Below are 24,217 nucleotides of genomic sequence, written 5' to 3' on the forward strand. Positions count from 1 at the left end.
CCTGTACATATTACTGTTTTTGCTCAATAGCTTCCAGGTCATGTGACTTATTGACCCTAAATAGTACAGGATGGTAGTCCTATATGGGTTGGTTGAGATACACCTCTTATATTTCAATTTCATTGCTTTACATATTTTATATGAATTTATTACTTGTTTTATTACTTTTTAGCTCAATAGCTTCCAGGTCATGTGACCTATTGACCCCAAACAGTACAGGATGATAGTCCTATATGGGTTGGTTGAGATACACCTCTTATATTTCAATTTCAATGCTTTACATATTTTATATGAATTTATTAGCTAATTTACCGTAATGTCTAACGTACAGGCGCATTTCAGATTCAAGTGAAGTGAAGTGAAGTATATTTATATAGCGCGTTTCTCTAGTGACTCAAAGCGCTTTACATAGTGAAACCCAATATCTAAGTTACATTTAAACCAGTGTGGGTGGCACTGGTAGCAGGTGGGTTAAGTGTCTTGCCCAAGGACACAACGGCAGTGACTAGGATGGCGAAAGTGGGAATCGAACCTGCAACCCCCAAGTTGCTGGCACGGCCACTCTACCAACCGAGCTATACCGCCCCAAGGGGAAGCGGACCATCCAGACTGTTATCTACGCAAAGTTCAAAAGCCAGCATCTGTGATGGTATGGCGGTGCATTTGTGCCCAAGGCATGGGTAACTTACACATCTGTGAAGGCACCATTAATGCTGAAAGGTACATAAAGGTTTTGGAACAACATACGCTGCCATCTAAGCGCCTTCTTTTTCATGGACGCCCCTGCTTATTTCAGCAAGACAATGCCAAGCTGCAAGTGCGGTCCCCAAGTCAAAAAGTTTGAACACCCCTGGTCCAGATTCCAGATGGAAGTACAGGAGAGGAAGCAAACAATTTATAAAACAAAGCTGTCATTGTAATGCCAACTAATACACTTTCTAACTTGATGCTTGACATTATGATTTTTTAGCTTGCTCTACTGTACTTCTATAAGCTACTACTGTTATGATAGATAGGTTGTCATCCATAAAAGGCAGAACTACATGTGCAATCAATATAAAGAATGGACTGTCTAACGCAGGTGTGCAGGAATTGAACTTAATTGGTGCAAAAAGTATATGCTATTGACAACAAACAGTGCACTAGTGAGATACAGTCATTCACAAGAAAACAGTGATGAAGCATAATAAGTCGCCTTTAAGCACTCCTGAAGTCTGCACAGGCGCCAGATTGAGGTCATGCCGGCAGGCTTCCATACATGCACGTATAGGTCATGTTACCGTGCAGGGAGCAGGCACGCCGGGTTGACGTGAGGACACGCGGCCCCTATATACTGTACAACACACCGAGACTAGACCCATAGCATGCCGCTCGACTCCAACCATGAAGCCGTCTGGCGAACCGTCAATAGCCAACAAGGTAAAGCCGGTGGAAGAAAAAAAAACAGAACAAATATATGTGGAAGTAAAGGCGAATGTCGGTGCTTTACCGTCTCAGAAGGCGTCCGAGCTTCCCCTCCACTGGTGCCCCTCTTCCTTCCGCTAACAGACGGCTGTGTGCCGGTCGCTGTCAGAGCCACTTCCACGGTGCGTGCTGCGTCCTGCCCCCATGCCGGGTACAGTGCGGCCGAATGCGGGTCAGGACAACAGCGGGGCTGCCTGGGTTATTATGGATGATTCATCGCCAGACTCGACACTGCCCTCTGGTGGTGGAGCGGGGAAGTGACGCCAGGGGAGCGTTGCATAATCCTGGGATTCCTGCGCAGTTAAAGGAACATGACACCGCTTTTTTTTTCCCTTCCTCAGAAACGTCTTTATAGGTACACGTGTTCTTGGTTTTGTTTCCTATTTTTTTTTCAAATAATTAGTTACTCCTTAGTGATTTAGTTGTTGAAAAAAATGTATAATAATTTATATGTATATATATATATATATATATATATATATGTAGGTGTGGCAAAAAATCACAAGACTACTTCATCTCTACAGATCTGTTTCATGAGGGGTTCCCTCAATCATCAGAACCCCTCATGAAACAGATCTGTAGAGATGAAGTAGTCTTGTGATTTTTTCCCACACCTACATATTGCGCTCTACCACGGTATCGAGCACTATTCTCCGGATAATCCAATCAAGATATATATATATATATATATATATATATATATATATATATATATATATATATATATATATATATATGTATAGTAGGGCTGCAAATCTTTGGGTGTCCCACGATTCGATTCAATATCGATTGTTGGGGTCACGATTCGATAATATATCGATTTTTTCGATTCGATTCGATTGTCGATTCAAAAACCATATTTTTCCGATTCAAAAGGATTCTGTATTCATTCCATACATAGGATTTCAGCCGGATCCACCCCAGTCTGCTGACATGCTAGCAGAGTAGTAGATTTAAAAAAAAAAAAAAAAGCTTTTATAATTGTAAAGGACAATGTTTTATCAACTGATTGCAATAATGTAAATTTGTTTTAACTATTAAACGAACCAAAAATATGACTTATTTTATCTTTGTGAAAACATTGGACACAGTGTGTTGTCAAGCTTATGAGATGCGATGCAAGTGTAAGCCACTGTGACACAAATGTTGTTTTATTTTTATTTTTTATAAATGTCTAATGATAATGTCCATGAGGTATTTTTAATCACTGCTATGCAGAAATTATAACTAATATTGATACTGTTGTTGATAATATTCATTTTTGTTTCACTACTTTTGGTTTGTTCTGTGTCGTGTTTGTGTCTCCTCAATTGCTCTGTTTATTGCAGTTCTGAGTGTTGCTGGGTCAGGTTTGGTTTTGGAATTGGATTGCATTGTTATGGTATTACTGTCTAGTGGTTTGTTGGATTGATAATATATATATATATATATATATATATATATATATATATATATATATATATCAATTTAAAAAAAATGAGAATCGATTCTGAATCGTACAATGTATTCTATTCGATTTGTATTCGATTTGATTTTTTCCCACACCCCTAACATATATATATATATATATATATATATATATATATATATATATATATATATATATATATATATATATATATATATATATATATATACATATACAAGCATATGCCAGTAGCATATGCTTGTCTCAAAGATTAAGCCATGCAAGTGCAAGTGCAAACGAGTTTGACCGTGGTATATATATACATGTGTATATATATACACATGTATATATAAACACGTGTATATATATATATACACACACGTATATATATATATATATATATATATATATATATATGTATATATGTAAATATATACATATATATATACACACACGTATATATATATATGTATATATATGTAAATATATATATATATATATATATATATATATATATATATATATATATATACAAATACACAACTGCTTTTCATAACCCACTTCCTGGATTTAAATACTAAATTGAGAACATCCATCCATCCCTTTTTGTTTACCGCTTGTCCCTTTCGGGGTTGCGGGGGTGCTGGAGCCTATCTCAGCTCTATTCAGGCAGTAGATGGGGTACACCCTGGCATGTTGATATGTATTTGTGTGTCAAGGTACTTGTTGACTAGCACTTGTTGAAAAAAATAAAGAGTTTATTCTATTTAAGGATATCATATATACATTCATATTCTGAGCAAAAATACAATTGTTTTTACTCCCATCCATCCATCTTCTTCCGCTTATCCGAGGTCGGGTCGCGGAGGCAGCAGCCTAAGCAGGGAAGCCCAGACTTTCCTCTCCCCAACCACTTCGTACAGCTCATTTCCGAGGCGTTCCCAGGCCAGCCGGCAGACGTAGTCTTCCCAACGTGTCTTGGGTCTTCCCCGTGGCCTCATACCAGTTGGGTGTGCCCTAAACACCTCCCTAGGGATCGTTGTTTTTACTCCCATTCTCATGAATTGAACTCAAACGTGCAAAACTTTTACAATACACCTAAAATAACTATTCCTCTCAAATATTTTTCACAAATCTGTGTTAGTGAGCATTTCTTCTTTGCTAAGATAGTCCATCCCAGCTCACAGGTGTGGCATATCAAGATGCTGTTTAAACAGCATGATTGGTGTGCCTTAAGCTGCCCACGGTAAAAGGCCACGCTGATATGTGCAGTTTTGCGTTATTGGGGGGTCAGAGAAGCAGTCAGTATCCGGTGTGACCACCATTTGCCTCACACCGTGCAACACATCTCCTTCACATAGAGTTGATGAGGTTGTTGATTGTGTTCTGTGGAATGTTGGCCCACTCCTCTTCAATGGCTCTGCCAAGTTTCTGGATATTGGCAGGAAGTGGAATGCCGTTTCACATCATCCCAAACATGCTCAATGGGTGACATGTCGGGTGAGGATGCTGTCCATGCAAAAACTGAGATGTTTCCGGGAATTGTGTACAGATCTTTGCAACATGGGGCCATGGATTGTCATGTTGCAACATGAGGTGATGGTCTCGGGTGAATGGCTCATTCATAACATACGCCTACCCATACCATAACCCCACCCGCTCCATGGGCCACTCCATTCCCAATGTTGACATCCTCTCTCCCACACAACGCCACACACTGTCTGACATCTGCCCTGAACAGTGAAAACTGGGCTTCATCCGTGAAGAGAACACCTCTCCAACGTGCCAGACGCCATCGAATGTGAGCATCTGTGAATTCAAGTCGGTTACGATGACAAACTGCAGTCAGGTCGAGACCCTGATGAGGACGACGAGCATGCAGACGAGCTTCCCTGAGAATGTTTGTGCAGACATTCTTTGGTTGTGCAAACCAATCGTTGCAGCAGCTGTCTGGGTGGCTGGTCTCAGACAATCATGGAGATGCCTCTGCTGCACGTGGAGGTCCTGGGCTGGTGTGGTCCCAGGTGGTCTATGGTGGTGAGGCCGGTTGGATGTACTGCCAAATTGAAATGCCTTTGGAAACAGCTTATGGCAGAGAAATAAACATTCAATTCATGGGCAACAGCTCTGGTAGACATTCCAACTCCACGCTCACTCAAAACTTGCGACATCGGTGGCATTGCGCTCACCACACATATTTAGACAAATTTGTGGGTAATATTTGAGAGGAATTAGTCTTTTGTGTACATAGTAATAAAAAATAAATAATAATATACTTGTATAGCGCTTTTCTACCTTCAAGGTACTCTAGTTAAAGTGTTTAGAGCTTTTGAGTTTCACTCATGAAAAATGGAAGAAAAAACTAAAGTGTTACGTTTATATTTGTGTTCGGTGTACATAAATACATACATATATATGTACATACATACATATATACATATATATATATATATCTTATTTGAAGTTAGTTTCTCAATTGAAAAAAATAGAATAGAATAGACAAAATGTTATTATTCATGCTAAAATTATGATTATGAAGTAAGTTCAAAGGCCAACACATTAGTATATAGCTCTTAAAACTGGGACATTTCTAGAAATAAAATGTTTAATCTTAGCAATTGGCAAATAGTTTGCAGTGTATCCTCATCACCTATATACCACAGTGCTTCTCCATTATTTTCTGTCTGTGATATTGATTTCTTTACTTTTACAATACGCGCATTACATTATTGAGATGATCCAATAAATGACCAAAGTAGATTGATAGAATGAGCCGAGATGACATCTGTAACAACTTTTTCAATGTGCATGTCCTTTAAGTCTTTGGTTCTCAAATCTGGGTACGCATACCCCTGGGGGTACTTGAAGGTATGCCAAGGGACACGTGAGATTTTCTAAAAAAATATTCTAATATTAGTAACAATTCAAAAATCCTTTATAAATATATTTGTTGAATAATACTTCAACAAAATATGAATGTAAGTTCATAAACTGTGAAAAGAAATACAACAATGCAATATTCAGTGTTGACAGCTAGATCTTTTGTGGACATGTTCCATAAATATTGATGTTAAAGATTTCTTTTTCTGTGAAAAAATGTTTAGAATTAAGTTCATGAACCCTCTATTACAATCTCCAAAAAGGGCACTTTAAGTTGATGATTACTTCTATGTGTAGAAATCTTTATTTATAATTGAATCACTTGTTTATTTTTCAACAAGTTTTTAGTTATTTTCATATCTTTTTTTCCAAATAGTTCAAGAAAGACCACTACAAATGAGCAATATTTTGCACTGTTATACAATTGAATAAATCAGAAACTGATGACATAGTGCTGTATTTTACTTTTTGATCTCTTTTTTAAAAAATTTTTTTTTTACCAAAAATGCTTTGCTCCAATTAGGGGGTACTTGACTTAAAAAAATGTTCACAGGGGGTACATGACTGAAAAAAAGTTGAGAACCACTGCTTTAAGTGAATTTGTAACATTTAAACAACAATGATAAGTCAGTGTGGTTGTAAATACACCAAAAAAAAGTGCATTTTTATGAATAGTAACATTGAAAACTGTAAACATTGGTCACTTTATAGCTTTATTTATTTTTTTGTTGTTGTTTTGGACAAAATCTGCCTCAATAAGGCTAATATTATTGCCTACCAGAAAGGGTGAAAGTGCTTATTTATATGTTCTTTCCCTGAATGTATAATATACCCAGAGGACAATCTGGGTATATTTCCCACCATTTGTCTGTTTTATATAAACATGTAAAAAAAAATATGATTCTGCTTGTGTTTAGTGGCTGCAATTAGCCTTTTATTGCACTACACATTCCCATAAATCTGGTCTTCAAATTTGATATTGTGACCTTTAACTCTAATTCAATGTTAATCTGGAGTCTGTACTTTCTTGTTATTGCAGGAACAGTAGAAAAAACAACATCTCACAGGATGTAGTATGTTGCAAAGGGTAGTAAAAAAAAACACGCCGGTCTTTCCTCATTTCCTATTGAAATGGTCAATCTAAAGTTCATGTCTGCTTTGCCGTACTTCCGGGTCACTTCTTTTCCTTGCCGCTGGCGACTTCTTTTTTCCTTTCATTCCTGTCAAAAACTTTTCCGTCTCTCTACCTCTCTTAGCTCCATACATGTGTTCCTGTGTACTAGCTACTTGTCATGACGTGGAATTTGGTGGGGTTTGTTTTCCCGTGGTGCAGAGCGACTGGATCGGACACGACATCTTTTAATGTTAACTCGAAAGTACTGCAAAAACAAAGGGTATAAACAAAAGGCGCTCAGAGCGGAGGTACAAAACTTGGCTCTGAAAACAAAACTACCATAAAGGCAAAACTATGGACATATAAAACAAAACTTGCAAACTGGCATGAATAAAGAAAACTTACTTGGAACGAGAAGAGAGCATGAAAAAGAGCAGCATGGATCATAAGTTTGTTTAGGGCTGATACCACGAGGGGGGCCACACGATCATGGTCGGGGCTTTAGTGAAGATTTGAAGATTGTATTCTATCAAGTTAAGATGAAAGACAATTTCGCCGTTCAGGCACATTTATATTAACATTTAATATTGACGTATTTTGAGCATTTCAAGCATACGCGGCACATTCATTTCAAAAACGTATCACAATGTTTACTAAAGACTTTATGAGTGACAACAAACATAATAAATACATCACTTACTGCACAAGGTCTGCTGTCAATAGGATGCCGACTGCTGGGATGTTCATGTATTCCCATTTAGGAGAAGAACGACTCATATCCTTCATGACCAAGAGTCTTTGACGGCTCAGACACCAGGGGAAAGTGATGTTCTATGATTTATTAAATATATATATATATATATATATATATATATATATATATATAGTTAATAAATATATATAATAACAATAAACAATACTACTAAACAATAGAATGGAGTGTGTGACCAAAATACAAGAGTGTGTGGTGTAAGACCAAGTGTGGAATTGATTGTCGTGTATTACCGTGATGTTGAGGAGAGCGAGAGGAGGGACAAAGAAGTAGGACAGTCCGTGAACAGGCAAGGGGGTCGAGGGTAGGAGCGAGGCAGCGTAGTCCGTGTCCGAGCAGGGGTCGAGGATCGAGGAAGGAAACCCAAATCACAAAAGCTGGAACGACAAGAGATCACAACGAGGAGACTTGGGAAGGCACTGAGGGAGAACAAACAAGGACGTCAGATACAGAGGGAAACCAGAGAGAGAGAGAGCATAAGGCTTCGGCTTACGGTACGCCATTCAGAAACTTAGTTCCTGCCTGAATCCTCGGGTCCACTGGTCCTTTGTTCAGCTCCCTCACATCAGGTCTAGGTACGCTGATTGCTGATCGCCTCCAGCTGCGGCACCGTGTGGGCGCGATCTGTACGGCAAGCGCGGGGGCGTGTCTTGCGAAGCTTACAACCGAGAAGGGAGAAGCAAACTGCGCGTGCGCCGTAACAGTTCTGGACATTTTCGGGTCCTAAATGGCTGTCAAAGTGTACCAACTTGTCGGAATACTTACTCAGACTTCTTCCGTCCAGGTGAGAGTCATGATTTATGATCTAGAATAAACTTACAGGGAGCAGGGAAGCAAGGAAGCAGCAGACCACTCGATGATGTCAACACAGGGACACACGGAAGTGATCACGGCGCCGCTATAACTAGTTTGTCTACGTTAGCGCTTACCGTATTTCCTTGAATTTCCGCAGGGCATATAGTAAGCGCCTGCCTTGAATTACTGCCGGGTCATACTCGCTACCCAAAAGAATATTACCGCCTGGTCAAACTCGTGACGTCACGAGTGACACTTCCCCTGTCATCATTTTCAAAATGGAGGAGGCTGATTTCAATACCGGTGATTTGAAATCGCATAAAGGGAAGAAGATTAAGAGCTATTCAGTAGGATTTAAGGTCCAAGATTACATCACACTCAAATTTTTACTGCATAACTTTGGTAAGTGCCAGAGTGAGAAAAGGTTTTAAAATAATTAGCACATGCTTACTTTTACCGCATGCCTTTGGTAAGTGCAGAAGAGGTTTTAAACGAATTAGCGCCCCGGCGGCAATTCAAGGAAATACGGTATAGTAACAATATCACTAATACTTGGTTAATAATCAACTCACAAAATGTGAGATGAGTATTGCTGGCACTTTTTTAATGGTTATCAGATTTTATGAGCGGAATAGTAAGATTTTTCATTGGCTCTGCCGTAAGAAGACTTTATTTATGTTTATTTAATATCTAGGATGCATTTAAAAACTATAATTTGTCGTATTGTTTCTCATAATGATTGTGAAGGATAGGCAACATTTTTTTTTTTAAAGTGCAGTTGCCCATGACTTCAGAGGGGGTGGAGCTACTGTATGTGCCGTGTAAAGATGGAGGCAACATGTCCGTTTTTGTCATAGAATAAGAAATGTGGATTGTTACTTTTATGCCTTGATTGAAAGGATGTTGTTGGTGTCACATTTCTACCCAAAGCAATGCTTTTGATCATCTGTACATTTCATGTTGTATAATGACCGGAGACACATTTTCTTGGCGTACATAAATGATGGACTGCTCGTCCAAAGCCGGGACCCAGGATGGAACGCTCGCCTGTGTATCGGCTGGGACATCCCTGCGCTGCTGATCCGCCTCCGCTTGTGGTGGTTTCCTGCTGGCTCCACTGTGGACAGGAATTTTTCTGCTGTGTTGGATCCACTTTGGACTGGACTCTCACAATTGTGTTGGATCCACTATGGATTGAACTTTCACAGTATCATGTTAGACCCGCTCGACATCCATTGCTTTCGGTCCCCTAGGGGGGCGGGGGGTTGCCCACATATGCGGTCCTCTCCAAGGTTTCTCATAGTCATCATTGTCACCGACGTCCCACTGGGTGTGTTTTCCTTGTCCTTATGTGGGCTCTACCGAGGATGTTGTTGTGGTTTGTGCTGCCCTTTGAGACACTAGTGATTTAGGGCTATATAAATAATCATTGATTGATTGATTGATACTAAATATGAAAGTTATACAAACATAACTTCAAAACCAAACATGCATTATGTCTAAAAATGCCTGTAATGTTGAATTTATGCGAGTTTTACTAGAATCAGTTGTTTTTGTAAGGTTTGCAAATACAAAAATTAGGTTTTACTCCCTATGACAGTATATTGTCACACTCAATGTGACAGTTATTTAAACATAAACCCTAAACCACATATGAAAAATGGCTAAGAATGCCTGAAATAAGGCATCCTTGTAAGTTTCACTAAAAATATAAGCTTTTTTTAAGGCTTGCAAACACAAAAAGTAGTTTTAGGGATACGTATTCTTCAGTGTTGTTTTTATGACCACATTAATCAATGCAACAACAAAAACCACCAGCACCAAAAGGGAAGGACCATAGATAAACATGTCCGACATCAAGTGGAGGATTAAATTGGTTTGGAAACATTGTTTAGTTTGTAAGAAGGGGATTTGACATTGGGGATCAAATCGAAGCAGCAATCATAGGGACGATAAAGATTCAACGATTTCGCTCTATCCCTGCTAAACACTGGATAATTCTTGGGAACCAGAGTTAGTGCTTTAATTGGCAGGCGACAGGTCTTTAAGGGATTGGAGGCAAAAAAAAATAACTATCCATCTGGCAATTGAGGGTATAACCCAATCAATATGGGGGATTATGTTGCTGCTACCAAGTTAAGCCGTGTGTGACAGGTGCGCTCAAAGAAGAAATGAACGGCTTTGCGATGATTACCAGACCAAAGGAGAAGTTAGGATGTCAGTTTGGTGAGTAATGTTTTATAAGATCCGGACATTTTTGCAGGTGTTTTTCGACCAATGGCGTGGTTTCGCCAATCATTTCGATGGCCATTGTTGGAGCAGAAAATTTGGAATTTAGGGAAAACTAAATTCTTGGAATGGAACATTTTGTATGGTGTGGAAGAATGTGGAAGAAGACATTCAGGGACGAAAAAAGATAGAATAATTATAATCCCGACAAGTCTTAGTGCATTATAATTAGAGGTTTAGCTGCTTTTATAGGCACCCGCCAAATTCTGTCGGTTTTACCGAGTATCGATTCATGTAAAATAAAACGTTGCCTTTGTTGCTTGTGACGTCAGGTCACGTCCGGTTGCATACTAAACGTCCACCCATCCATTTTCTACCGCTTATTCCCTTTGGGGTCGCGGGGGGCGCTGGTGCCTATCTCAGCTACAATCGGGTGGAAGGCGTCGTACACCCTGGACAAGTCGCCACCTCATCACAGACTAAACAATCAAACACAATCCCTCAAGGAACACTCAGTGCGTACTCAGCCAAACTTCCTCTAGGTAATGGTAAATGGGTTATACTTATATCGCGCTTTTTTACCTTTTTAAGGAACTCAAAGCACTTTGACACTATTTCCACATTCACCCATTCACACACTGATGGCGGGAGCTGCCATGCAAGGCGCTAACCAGGTCCCCTCAGGAGCAAGGGTGAAGTGTCTTGCTCAAGGACACAACGGACAAGACTGGGATGAAAGAAAGTGGGGATTGACCAAGGAACCCTTAGATTGCTGGCACAGCCACTCCCCCAACGGCGCCACGCCGTCCCTGTTAATATTACAATTTTCCATGCCAACAAAGCAGGTATGCCTGATAGAAAGTGCTCAAAAGTCAAGTAAGACTCCACTTTTCCAAAACGCACTAGCTTGATGCTAATCTACATTGGCTTTGCATATACATGCTACTGATTAGCATTAGCAATTTTACATGCTGATTTTGACACCTCCAAATATGGTAATGAAAACTACAACTGAGATATACCTTACATATAGCAAGTGTGTAATAAGTACAATGCTTACAGTACAAACACTTTTAGGGCGCAATATAAGGCTGTATTTACATATACAAGAAAAAAAAAATTGGTACCACTAAGGTATTCCCAAATACCAATAAAAATTGGTATTGTAACGATAAACATACTCAATTGTAAATGTGTTAAAAAAAACATAATTAATGCTCGTCAGCATAGAATTGCAACATTAAATTACGGCAGTTAACTGACTGTTTGCAGCACTTAGAAGCAGAGTCTTTAGTGTGGCTTCACAGTGCAAAACATTTTATGTAATGTAATGCCTTGTTCTTGTCAGAGCGCACGCTACTGATTGCAGAAATTGATGGTCTCTTCTTTGTGGTCGAGCAATCGCAATTTGGCTCTCTCATTCCTGTATTTTAGCCCTGCTGTTGTTGGATTTGTAGAGGCACAGTTTTTGAACACATCTCTTGTATCGAACCTTATACTAGTATGTACAACAAATCTTTTTTTTTTTTTAAATACCAATTGTCCTCTTGGACAGACCGCTCAATCAGGAAGTAAACAGCAGAATGTTTGTTTGTTTCTGTGCATCACTGCATTTAATTGCAATAATACATCTGGAAATAGACATAGTACTGTTTATATATATATTTACACACGCACACACACTTATAGTCACTGGCTTGAACACAAAAACCTTGGACATCAAGAACTAAACACTCGTATTGCACAAAAGCGAGCAACCGTTTTTATTACAGCTTATCTTCTCAAGAGACAATACTACACACACTTTAGAGTAGTCCCCGTACAGCTTGGAAAGCTGCATAGATTTACTGTCCACTAAAAACGACTTTACGCACAGCTGGCACCACAATACACAGGACTACTGCAAATACCGCTATCCAAGCTGTACCCGGACTACTCTGAAGTATACTCATGATTATCTCTGCATTATTGTCTCTTACAAAGATAAATAAAAAAATGTGGGTACTCACTTTTCAGTAACATCAGAAGAAAAAAATTTAAAAACACCAAATAGATCACACACACACACACACACGCACACACACAACTATACACACTCATATGCATACATCCATTGGACACATGCAGTGTTTAGGCTCCCACACATGCACAAGCAGACACAAGCTGAACTTTCTAAAAGAACCATTGAGAATAAGTACTCATATTTTTTGTTCAGCACTTGTTGCATCTCCAACCCTAAAAGTGCTGATTTGCATTTCATTTAAACACTGACGATGCCAGATCTGCACAAGTTTGACTAAACTGTACCGAACTGCACGGAAACAATCCAACACTCACTTCCCCTGTAACAGCAACCTGGGGAAGTCAGGATCCCTGCAGGTGAACAAATCATACCTTTATTTATTTATATTTATATATATATATATATATATATATATGTATATACACACACACATATATATGAGTGTATGTGTATATATATGTATATTTATATACATATATGTATGTATGTATATACATACATATACATGTATATGTACATGCATATATGTATGTATATTTACATATATGTATGTATATATACATACATATATATGTATGTATATATACACACATATATGTATGTATATACATATATATACATACATATATATGTATGTATATATACACATATATATGTATAAATACCTATATATACATACTTATATATAGATATACATGTATATATGTATATTTATATACTGTACATATATGTATGTATGTATATACATACATATATATGTATGTATATTTCTATACATATATATGTATATATTTACATATATATGTATGTATATACATATATATGTATGTATACATATATACATACATATACATATATATATATATATATGTATATATACATATATATATATATATATATATATATATATATATATATATATATATATATATATATATATGTGTGTGTGTGTGTACAGGAAGGATCACTGATATCGTTCTCAATATACTGATTTTTAGTTATATATACTTTGTACGTTAGGCTTACTTTAAGCCGTGAAGAAATGACATACATTTAAAGGATTTACACATATTTTGTTTTTCAATGCATTATTTGTACTGCCTTGTTGGAGTCATACTTAGTATAATTTGGCTACAAATACAACACGTACTATACAAAAAGCTACAAACATATATAGCTTACTTTTTTCTCCGCACGATACACAGAAACAGCACATTTAATTTTTTTTTTTTTTACAATCTTCTATTGCGATATCTTTACAGATCTTTGAAAACAGTAGGTTCCAGAGATCTGTTAACACATATACCTTGGTGATGGGGGGGTGACACATGAGCGGTGATATTGCCTACAGGAACATGCTGAGATAAGGGGAGGGATTGTGCCGTGTTTCGCGGTGTTTTCGAGAGCCCGACAGAGGGAGGACATCTTCATTTCCTTTCGTCTTCGGCATTGCATCACTTTGGCGGCGCGTTGGCGCTGAGATGGCCCAACTCTACTCGTAGAAGCTGCGGCCACTGCGTAATGGAATAGGCACACAGAGGAAGACTTTGAGTTTCGTAAAAAAGATAAAAATAAAAATAAAAACTCAGCAGAGCACAGACAAAAACGGGCAATTGTGGATGAATGAATTAGCGAGACGATTGATTTGTTTGGCAAGGCAGCAAATACAAAGTGCTGCTTTTATACAATTGCAATTTGCTGCATACAAGCAAATAGACCTCACTTTGTAATCAAATATTACAGTTAATATCATCAAAGAAGGGCCATTAAACCGAAAATATTGTCATTTGTGTCCCTAGGACATAAAATGTGTGTGTAAAAGTCAGACCCGGCTGCCAAAAAATATTTTAGGGAAGGCATCACATTTTTGTCAATTGATTCTCGTCGTGGTAGCGCGCACGCTTGTTAAATCTTTAATGCTGGCTCTTGTCCGTCCACAAATGATTACTACATGTAAGACAAACACTTATATTTGTGGTTATCATCATGTGTTTAAAATTATTCAGGCCTTTTATAATGTCTTAAAAAAAAAATATGGGTTGGCCATTTTCTATGGTATTAATTGAAAAGGACTGCTGAAAGCAGCTTAGATAGGTTTTGTAATAAAGACACAAATTAACCTATATATGATTTTTGTTCACACTGAGAGTGAATTAATTATCACATTTTACATTATCTATCAAATAGGTGAGACAAGGATAAACACACATATATTTTGGCTAGTACATACAGTGTTTTCCTGAGAGCCAGCATCCTCTGCATTTGACTACTTACAAGAACAAAACAAACAAACAAAAATGTCCCCTGCACAGGATGCTGGTTGTCAAAATGAACAACACACAATACTACTCTACGGAGAGAAACTACTCATTAACCACTCAGGGAATATTTTCTGAGCATTTGCTCATTTATGTGGACCTTACCCATGCACTGAGCGAGCCACTGACTGACAGCCTAAATTCGGATTTGATTGCCTTCATTCAACCTGGTGCAAAATAAATCGTACAGGTCAGTCATCGGTGAGGAGAGCCTACAAGCCTTTGTGGGAGTACTTTGTGGAAGTCAGATAAACAGTTAGTAACAACACTCATGTTAGTTGTTTGGGGTAGTTTTTATATACTGGACACAATGGCTGGTGGCCAGGAATGGAACCTAGAGCATCAGCACAAAGGTCTGCAACATGTACACAGAAAGTTGTCTGCCAACAATATGAATGTCGAGACAAACACATATGATGGCGGAAGGTATGGCGGGGAAGCAGTCAGATAAACTGATGGTGCTGATGCATGATGATTTTTATTATTTTTTTTTAACATAAGTGTACTTACGCCCCCTCATCTCGCAGCAGGGACAGGAACTTTGTCACTCTGTACTCTTGGTCCATCTGGAGGAGGAAAAGTGAAGTATCATTAATACACTGTAAAAAGCAACTTAAGCAGAAATTGCATTTGGATGCTGAAAAGCCAAAGACGAACTGAAATGCTGCCAGTGTGCGCGCTGTGTTACTCTTGCGAAATGAGGTATAAAAGCTAGCATGATAACATGATGAAGTTAGCATGCTAACAGTACCAAAATATATGACTGAGGTGTTTACCTGCTAAAATGGCCAAAAAAGCTAGCATAATAACTAGAGCTATCCGATAATTACTTTTTTGCCGATATCCGATATTCCGATATTGTACAACTCTTAAAGGGGAACATTATCACCATTGATTGATTGATTGATTGATACTTTTATTAGTAGATTGCACAGTTCAGTACATATTCCGTACAATTGACCACTAAATGGTAACACCCGAATAAGTTTTTCAACTTGTTTAAGTCGGGGTCCACGTTAATCAATTCATGGTACAACTATATACTATCAACATAATACAGTCATCACGCAAGTTAATCATCATAGTATGTACATTGAATTATTTACATTATTTACAATCCGGGGGGTGGGATGAGGAGCTTTGGTTGATATCAGTACTTCAGTCATCAACAATTGCATCAACAGAGAAATGTGGACATTGAAACAGTGTAAGTCTTATTTAGTAGGATATGTACAGCCAGCAGAGAATATAGTGAGTTCAGATAGCATAAGAACAAGTATATACATTAGAAGTACATTTGAGTTGTTTATAATCCGGGGAGATGGGATGTGAATGGAGGAGGGTATTAGTAAAGTGTTGAAGTTGCCTGGAGGTGTTGTTTTAGAGCGGTTTTGAAGGAGGATAGAGATGCACTTTTATACCTGTTGGGAGTGCATTCCACATTGATGTGGCATAGAAAGAGAATGAGTTAAGACCTTTGTTAGATCGGAATCTGGGTTTAACGTGGTTTGTGGAGCTCCCCCTGGTGTTGTGGTTATGGCGGTCATTTACGTTAAGGAAGTAGTTTGACATGTACTTCGGTATCAAGGAGGTGTAGCGGATTTTATAGACTAGGCTCAGTGCAAGTTGTTTTACTCTGTCCTCCACCCTGAGCCAGCCCACTTTGGAGAAGTGGGTTGGATTGAGGTGTGATCTTATTCTGGGATGTTTGGAGTCTAGATTTGTAAGACCTATATAAGCGTCAATATATACCTTGATGTTGCAGAACAAAGACCATATGTTTTTTCAACCGATTTCCGAACTCCAAAAGGGTGAATTTGGCGATTTCAACGCCTTTCAATTGTTCGCCTGTCGGAGCAATGACCTTTCACCTGTGACGTCACATCGTGAAGCGATCCGCCATTTTCTCAAACACATTACACACACCAACTCTGTTATTTTCCGTTTTTTTGACTGTTTTCCGGTATTTTGGAGACATCATGCCTCGTCGGTGTGTTGTCGGAGGGTGTAACAACACGAACAGAGACGGTTTCAAGTTGCACCAGTGGCCAAAAGATGCGAAAGTCCCTCGTTTGTTCTGCAAACTTTACCGACGACAGTTATGCTACGAAAGAGATGGCAAGAATGTGTGGATATCCTGCGACCCTCAAAGCAGATGCATTTTCAACGATAAAGTCAACGAAATCACAAAGGTGAGTTTTGTTGATGTTATTGACTTATGTGGAGTGCTAATCAGACATATTGCTAATCGATGCTAACATGCTATTTAGGCTAGCTGTATGTACATATTGCATCATTATGCCTCATTTGTAGCTACAGTTGTGATCAAAATTATTCAACTCCCACACAATTTTGGTGTTTTAGCAAGTTGGACATTTATTCCATATTTTGTTTATAGTCAAATCAAATAAAGATGCATTAAATAGACAAATGCAACTTGAATTACAACATTATATTTTGTAACATACCAAACAGTGTCATTTCTCTTAATATCTCATTGACAAAATTATTCAACCCCTTGAAGATCATAACTCTTAAGAACAGAAGTTGAATAAGGTCTTTTCAATCAGGTGTTGAAAACACCTGTAGATGTGATTAGAACCATAACGAGAAACAATTAAACTGATTGAAAGAGACTGTGATGCTCAGCTTCTTGTAGATGGTCAATGGTGCATTTGCAACATGGTGAAGTCCAGGGAGTGGTCAAAGAAGTCAAGAGAAGAGGTAATTTCTCATCATAAGAAAGGATATGGATATAAGAAAATAGCAAAGACATTACACATTCCAAGAGACACAGTTGGGAGCATAATTCGCAAGTTTAAAGCTAAAGGCACAGTGGAAACACTACCTGGGCGTGGTAGAAAGAGGATGCTGTGTGCAACTCCTGTCCGGTATTTGAAGCGTACAGTGGTGAAAAACCCCCGGGTAACAGCTGAGGAACTACAAAAAGACATTGCAGAGGGGGGAACGCAGGTTTTGTCCCAGCCAGACCTAAATCCTATAAAAAACCTGTGGTGGGACTTGAAGAAGGCAGCTGCAGCACGCAAGCCCAAGAATATGAATGAACTGGAGGCTTTTGCCCAAGAGGAATAGGCTAAAATACCTGTAGATCGTTGCAAGAAGCTTGTGTCCGGTTATGTATCACGTTTGAAGGATGTAATTACTGCCAAAGGGTGTTCTACTAAGTACTAAAGATGCATGTAACTAGGGGGTTGAATCATTTTGTCAATGAGATATTAAGAAAAATGTCCTTTTTTGGTATTTTGTAAAATACAGTGTTACAATTTAAGTTGCATTTGTCTATTTGACACATCTTTATTTGATATGACTATAAACAAAATACGGAATAAATGTCCAACTTGCTAAAACACCAAAATTGTGTGGCGGTTGAATCATTTTGATCACAACTGTATATTTGCATCCAGCCTTTCCCTCCACCCACATTTAATGCCAAACAAACACATACCAATCGTTGGTTAGAAGGCGATCGCCGAATTCGTCCGCGCTTCCTCCCGTGCCGCTGTCTGTCGTGATATGGCTCAAAAGCTTCTGTTTCTTCTTTAATTTTGTTTTCAGTACCTGCCTCCGCACTCCAACCATCCGTTTCAATACATGCGTAATCTGTTGAATCGCTTACTGCGCTGAAATCCGAGTCTGAATCCGAGCTACTATGCTATACCTTTCTGCGCTATCCGCCATGTTGATTTTTATTGGTTTTAACTATTCAGAAATTGTGATAATGTTCCCCTTTAATAACCGATTTCGATATCAACCGATACCGATATATACAGTGGTGGGATTAAAACATTATTATGCCTAATTTTGTTGCGATGCCACGCTGTAAACAATGTAACTTTACCATGAATTGATTAACATGGACCCCGACTTAAACAAGTTAAAATTTTCACAAAACTATTTGCTATCTGGATGCCACATGTACCTGCAGTGACATCTCGATCAGCACCAGGAGCTTCTTGATGCCAATCCAAACTCGCTTGCCTTTGAGCTGCTGAGCAATGCTGGCCCGTTCTTTATCTGTGAAGCTCCCCAACAGCTGCAAAAAAAAAAAGCATTAAGTGCAGATTCAGTACAGAAGTGCCTATGAGAACCTGCAAGGTGAACACATCAACGTTTTTCAGTTCTTTAATATTTAAAAGGCAAGGTTGTTGTGGCTTGTGCTTGTATTTACTCTGCAGCTTTCACCCAGTTAGGATGGGTCACACATCGTAAATAATCAGGTGACGCGTGGCCTGTACCTCTAAAGCGTCAACCAGCTGCTCCCCAGTGGAGATGTTAGGGACGTGAATGGTGGTGCTGAAGGCGTCCAGCATCTCCATCTCCTGCAAGACGTCCTTCCTGCTGGTGGTGCCGATGATGAGCAGCTTCCGACCCTGCAGGAGGAATCAATTACAGAGGGAGCCTTATGGGTGGCTGACTGGATGTCAACATAACTGAAAATCGCCATTGCTCGCATCTTGACTGGTGATTTAGGCCAATAATAAAGTACCTTGTTGACATGTTTTCCTCCGTGTGTGCAAAATTTTAATGGAGCATTTTGTTTTGAGAACGGAAGACGAAAAAACGGCTGAAATGTCTAACCTCAAAGAAAAGAGGACCTTGTTGAGATTGGTGTCGAGGAGAAATACTTTGGTACAGGTTCCTAATTAGGAAGATTCTGGAATAAATATACTGCAACCTTTTTTTTTGTTCCAGCTAACCAACATAATTATGACATTCAGTTCAGCTGCCCCTGCTACACAGTAAAATCAGCTTTGAGTAATGACAAATAAGGAAGCAACACCACACAAAAGTATGTAACACAACTAGGGATGTCCCGATCCAGGTTTTTGCACTTCTGATCCGATACGATATTGTTTTTGCACTTTCCATCTGATACCGATACTGGCCTATCCAAGCATGTATTAAAGTTTAAAGTTATTTAGCCTACTTAGTTGTCAGATTCATGCTGGAAATGATTTTAGTACTCTTGATAACAACTAGCCAGCTGAATTAGGTGACTTTGAATAATACACAATAGTTGGTATTCAAGGATAAACACAAAATATCAAAAATTATGCATGACAAACAGAAATGGCATCATTAAACAGTAAAAAAGTGAACAGTATAAAGTGCAGATAATGCTGTAAACATTATTAAAAAAAAAAGCAAAACACACAAACAACCTGAGTGGGATAAAATGTCTATAACTCAGCATCAATACTTGCTCCAGCATCAATACTTGCTCTTGAAAAAGTGTAAACTTTAAAAATATATATATATATATCTACACACTCCCTTCGTTTGCCCCAGTCAGGGGGGCAAACAATTGAAGTCCAAGCATAATAGGGAGAATTTTTCTAAAAAAGACGAGCACTTCAAGATGCTCAGGTGTCAGCCTGCTCCTGTGTTCATCTATGATGAGTGTAAAAAAGCCTCTCACTCGCAAGACTCATTAAAATGTCTTACAACTTTACCACCACGCTTGACTTTATTGTGGCATGTTTTTCACTCCACCTCTTCATCTTTTTTGTTTTTTAGTGTAAAATAATCCCACACAGCTGACATTTTTACCGTAACTTTTAATTCATACGGCCATCTTAACAGTTAGAACACAGACTTGTGGATGTTTTGAAGGTGTGCTGGAAAATGCGGAACGGAGTGTAGGAAGCAGCAGAAGAGTGGAATGTATTATTTAAATCGGTGCGTTGGAAAACACAGACCAGAGTTTTTTTAAAAACTGGATCTGGATCGGCATTTTCCCATGCCTTGCCGATACGCATTTTTTAGCAAATATCGGCGGCCGAGACAACCCTAAACACAACTATATTTTCTCCTCAAAAGTTCCTCAAAGTCATGCACGCTCTGTGAATTCGAATTGAACGGGCTTTACTCGCGACAAGTCACGACCGCGTTTTATCAACCGTCGTCCTACCGATCCATTAATCCACAGGCCAATATTAATCCACTCATGAAAAATTGAGGTAATATAATAATCCATGAAGTTGCTTTGAAGCAATATAGCATCCGCTGTGACTGACAGGTCTCTGGTTGCCGTCTGACGTCACTCCATTGCGTCGTGTTTGCGTGGCATTTTAAACACACCTGGCGTAAACATGTGTCAGTTTGTTTTGTCTCTTGACTACAAACCGGGCAATTGAGCATTACATCTACTTGCTTTTTTAATTCATATAATACACACTAAACATGCAGATACATCGGTAGCTATCAACACTTTGGCTTCCGGTCCGTCACTTAAATACGTCTGTGTGCAACGTAAACACAAATAATTCCTATCGTTACAAAATGCACACCAACATAACATGCTAATTGATTGTATTGATTCATATGATATATTGGATATGATTTATCACGTAAAAGGTCTGTGTTCTGCACATGCATACCATATATAAATAATAGGTCCAGCTGAGTGCAATGAATAGAAATAAAGTGATGGATCTTTGTGGTCTTTAAAAGAAGATGACATAACTGCATTTCACCTTGCACTGCCCACCGAGTTTACTTGTTTAAGACTTAAAAAGCAGGTGTTGATCAAAGACTTCCCTGTTCTGAGATATTACAGCACATCATGTTGGAGGTGTTAAAACTCTTGTGCTAATATAAATGCTAATTAAAATGCATTTTTCACATCTTTATTTCCAAAAATTACATTTAGTACCGATAAGAGTACCGTTAAATACCAGTATTGATAAGGAATATCGATAAGATAATCATATCGATAAAATCTTACCATATACATTCGTAATGTCGACATAAACAGGTTGACTGATATCATAAATGTATTAACTCTACAATTTCTACTGCATATAGGCTACATCGATACCATACTGTACATGGCCATGACCTATACATCCTATTTCTTACCCTAGTTCCATTAATAGTTGGTCATCACTCAACTTTGTGTCCAACATTGTGTTTCTCCTGCTGTCTGCTGGATTGACCACATGCTCGTAGACAAATTGTCTGGCATAGTTCCCCAAAATTGTGGTCTGTACAATCATTGTGTACGGTGTCAATATTTCCATCAAGTTTTTTTTTTAAATTTAATATACACTTTGTATTTGACAGTATCCTGTTACTATTGATGCCGTGGTTTTGTCTCAAACTGAGAAGTGTGTATACTACTGTCATGTCTGTTGATCATGTTTTTGTTTGGCCATGTGCTGTTTGTTTTTTGGACTCCATTAGTTCCTGTTTTTTTTACTCCATTGTTTTGTTTCCATGCCAACCTATTGGTTTTCACCTGTCCCCATGTCACGCACCTGTTTCCAATCACCACAGTATTATTTAAGCCACAGTTGCAAGGTAGTCAGTCTAGTGACATCTGTCAAGACTTGGACATGGGTGAGGGTTGTTTTCCCGAGGTGCAAAGTGATTGGAGCGGAGACGGCATGAAGGTAAGGACATGATGTAATCTTAACTCAACACAGGAACAAACAAAAGGCGCTCACAAAGAGGTACAAAAATTTGGCTGCGAAAACAAAACTTGCGCTAAGGCAAAACTATGGACATAAACTAAAACTTGCACAATGGCAGAACTATGAACAACTAAAACGAAAACACTTACTTTGACCGAGAAAAGGGTATGAAAAAAGGCAGCATGGATATCATGGGTTTGTCGAGGGTGAGAGATGGTGATGTCGCCAGGCTGACTACCTGGCAACTGTGGCTTGAATAATACTGTGGTGATTGGAAACAGGTGCATGACATGGGTACAGGTGAAAACTAATGGGTTGGCATGGAAAAAAAACAATGGAGTGAAACAACAGGAACTAATGGAGTCCAAAAAACAAACAGCACATGGCCAAACAAAAACATGATCAACAGACATGACAACTACACAACAGCAAAATAAATAAACTGCAAAATACATTGCTCTGACATTTACCATCAAAAACCATAAGTATTATTATATGTAATAATTACAGCTTTTATATGGGTTGTCAAAATGTTCAGGTACGTTATATTTAATTTTGCGGCTATATAAAATACGGAACAGCGGTACAAAGAGATAAAGTTTTTCGAGATATGAGCTGTCTCTCGGTTACTTGTTATCCTTTAGGTCGAGAGCAAACATTTGGTTTACTGGTTTCTCCACCATTGGTTGAACATCCGACCAAAACAGACAATATTACTCGCTAACAATAGCTTATAGCTGGAGATCGAATATGACAGTGTGAAGCAGTATTGCTGCTAGTCTGCAACATACTGAGGTAGAAGGAATTGATAACGCAAGCCAAAACATTCAAATGATATTCAAACGCCGGACATTTATCCATGAAAATATCGAGAAGCTATTTATGGTGTGTTTATCGTAGAAGCAGTTCGAAAGAGATACAATAAATGTCCGCTCTCCAAGGTAAATACTGTAGATTTTTATTACATTACTTAATAAAACTACTGCAGTGGTTTGTAGTACATTTAATCATATTGTTTTTCATACAATATTTCTTATCCAAAACTTGATTAGTTATTTTGTTTTCTAAATGTATGCTACATGTTCAAAGATGTGCTGTTTTGGGCGGGCCAAGCACCAATTAAATTGTTTTTAATTAATTTCAATGGTTGACGCTGTCTCCATCACAGAACCAATTAAACTTGTATCCTGAAGCATCACTGTTTCCGGTAATGATCAGGTTTAAAGGGGCCGTATAATTCAAAACCAACTTTTCTAATCTATTGGCATCGTCTTATGTGTATGTGAGATCTTCATAAGTTCTGAAAATGTGAAATCACATATTAGTCATGAATTTCAGCGCACTTGACTGGCGTAGGCAATAGAGGACTCACCTTAGGAGGTGCTTTCTTCAGGAGCACCAACAAGGCCTGTAGGACCAAGTTGGAGAAACGAGGGCCGATGGGGACGTAGTCGAGCAGACGTTCAATGTCATCAACAACCACACAGCTCAACTGGGACTTGTAAGCATCATCAAAGACCTAAAATAGAAGAAAATACCTTTGGATTTCGACATTCCTGACCCATACTTTTTACTGCTTGATGATATTATATCTAATTAATGAGTGAATTTATTGACCGTTTTATCCAAGCAACCGGTTTTAAACCTGCCAACCTTGAAAAAATGTATACCCTAGATTTGTTTTGGATTAGGAACTTTTGATGTGCATGTCTTACCTGGGCGCCGTGACGCTGTAGCATAATGCATTTAGCAACCACAAATCGCGTTGATTTAGTTTG

General features: G+C 38.5%; 2 protein-coding genes across 6 annotated transcripts in view; both read right to left on the bottom strand.

Annotated features, from left to right (window-relative positions):
• LOC133541069 (thyroid hormone receptor alpha) overlaps nucleotides 1–1,719 on the bottom strand; it is a 303,323-nt gene extending 301,604 nt beyond the window's left edge. For 2 of the 3 annotated variants that reach the window (XM_061884146.1, XM_061884147.1), the window contains exon 1: nucleotides 1,490–1,717. The gene's annotated coding sequence lies outside the window, so the exon portion shown is untranslated. Of the gene's footprint in view, nucleotides 1–1,489 lie in introns of all 3 variants that reach the window. The other variant, XM_061884148.1, reaches the window with a different exon arrangement.
• An 11,881-nt stretch (nucleotides 1,720–13,600) lies between these two features.
• The window catches only part of LOC133541071 (vesicle-fusing ATPase), a 104,700-nt gene continuing 94,083 nt past the window's right edge, over nucleotides 13,601–24,217 (bottom strand). For 2 of the 3 annotated variants that reach the window (XM_061884156.1, XM_061884154.1), the window contains 6 exons: nucleotides 23,812–23,958; nucleotides 19,260–19,394; nucleotides 18,944–19,057; nucleotides 15,514–15,569; nucleotides 15,109–15,170; nucleotides 13,601–14,199 (listed from right to left, as the gene is read on the bottom strand). In XM_061884156.1, the coding sequence (XP_061740140.1) occupies nucleotides 15,140–15,170; nucleotides 15,514–15,569; nucleotides 18,944–19,057; nucleotides 19,260–19,394; nucleotides 23,812–23,958 (483 nt within the window). In that variant the 3' untranslated portion in view covers nucleotides 13,601–14,199; nucleotides 15,109–15,139. The remainder of the gene's footprint in view (nucleotides 14,200–15,108; nucleotides 15,171–15,513; nucleotides 15,570–18,943; nucleotides 19,058–19,259; nucleotides 19,395–23,811; nucleotides 23,959–24,217) is intronic. The other variant, XM_061884155.1, reaches the window with a different exon arrangement.

This window comes from Nerophis ophidion, linkage group LG23, assembly GCF_033978795.1.
Source record: "Nerophis ophidion isolate RoL-2023_Sa linkage group LG23, RoL_Noph_v1.0, whole genome shotgun sequence".
Classification (NCBI taxonomy): Eukaryota; Metazoa; Chordata; class Actinopteri; order Syngnathiformes; family Syngnathidae; genus Nerophis; species Nerophis ophidion.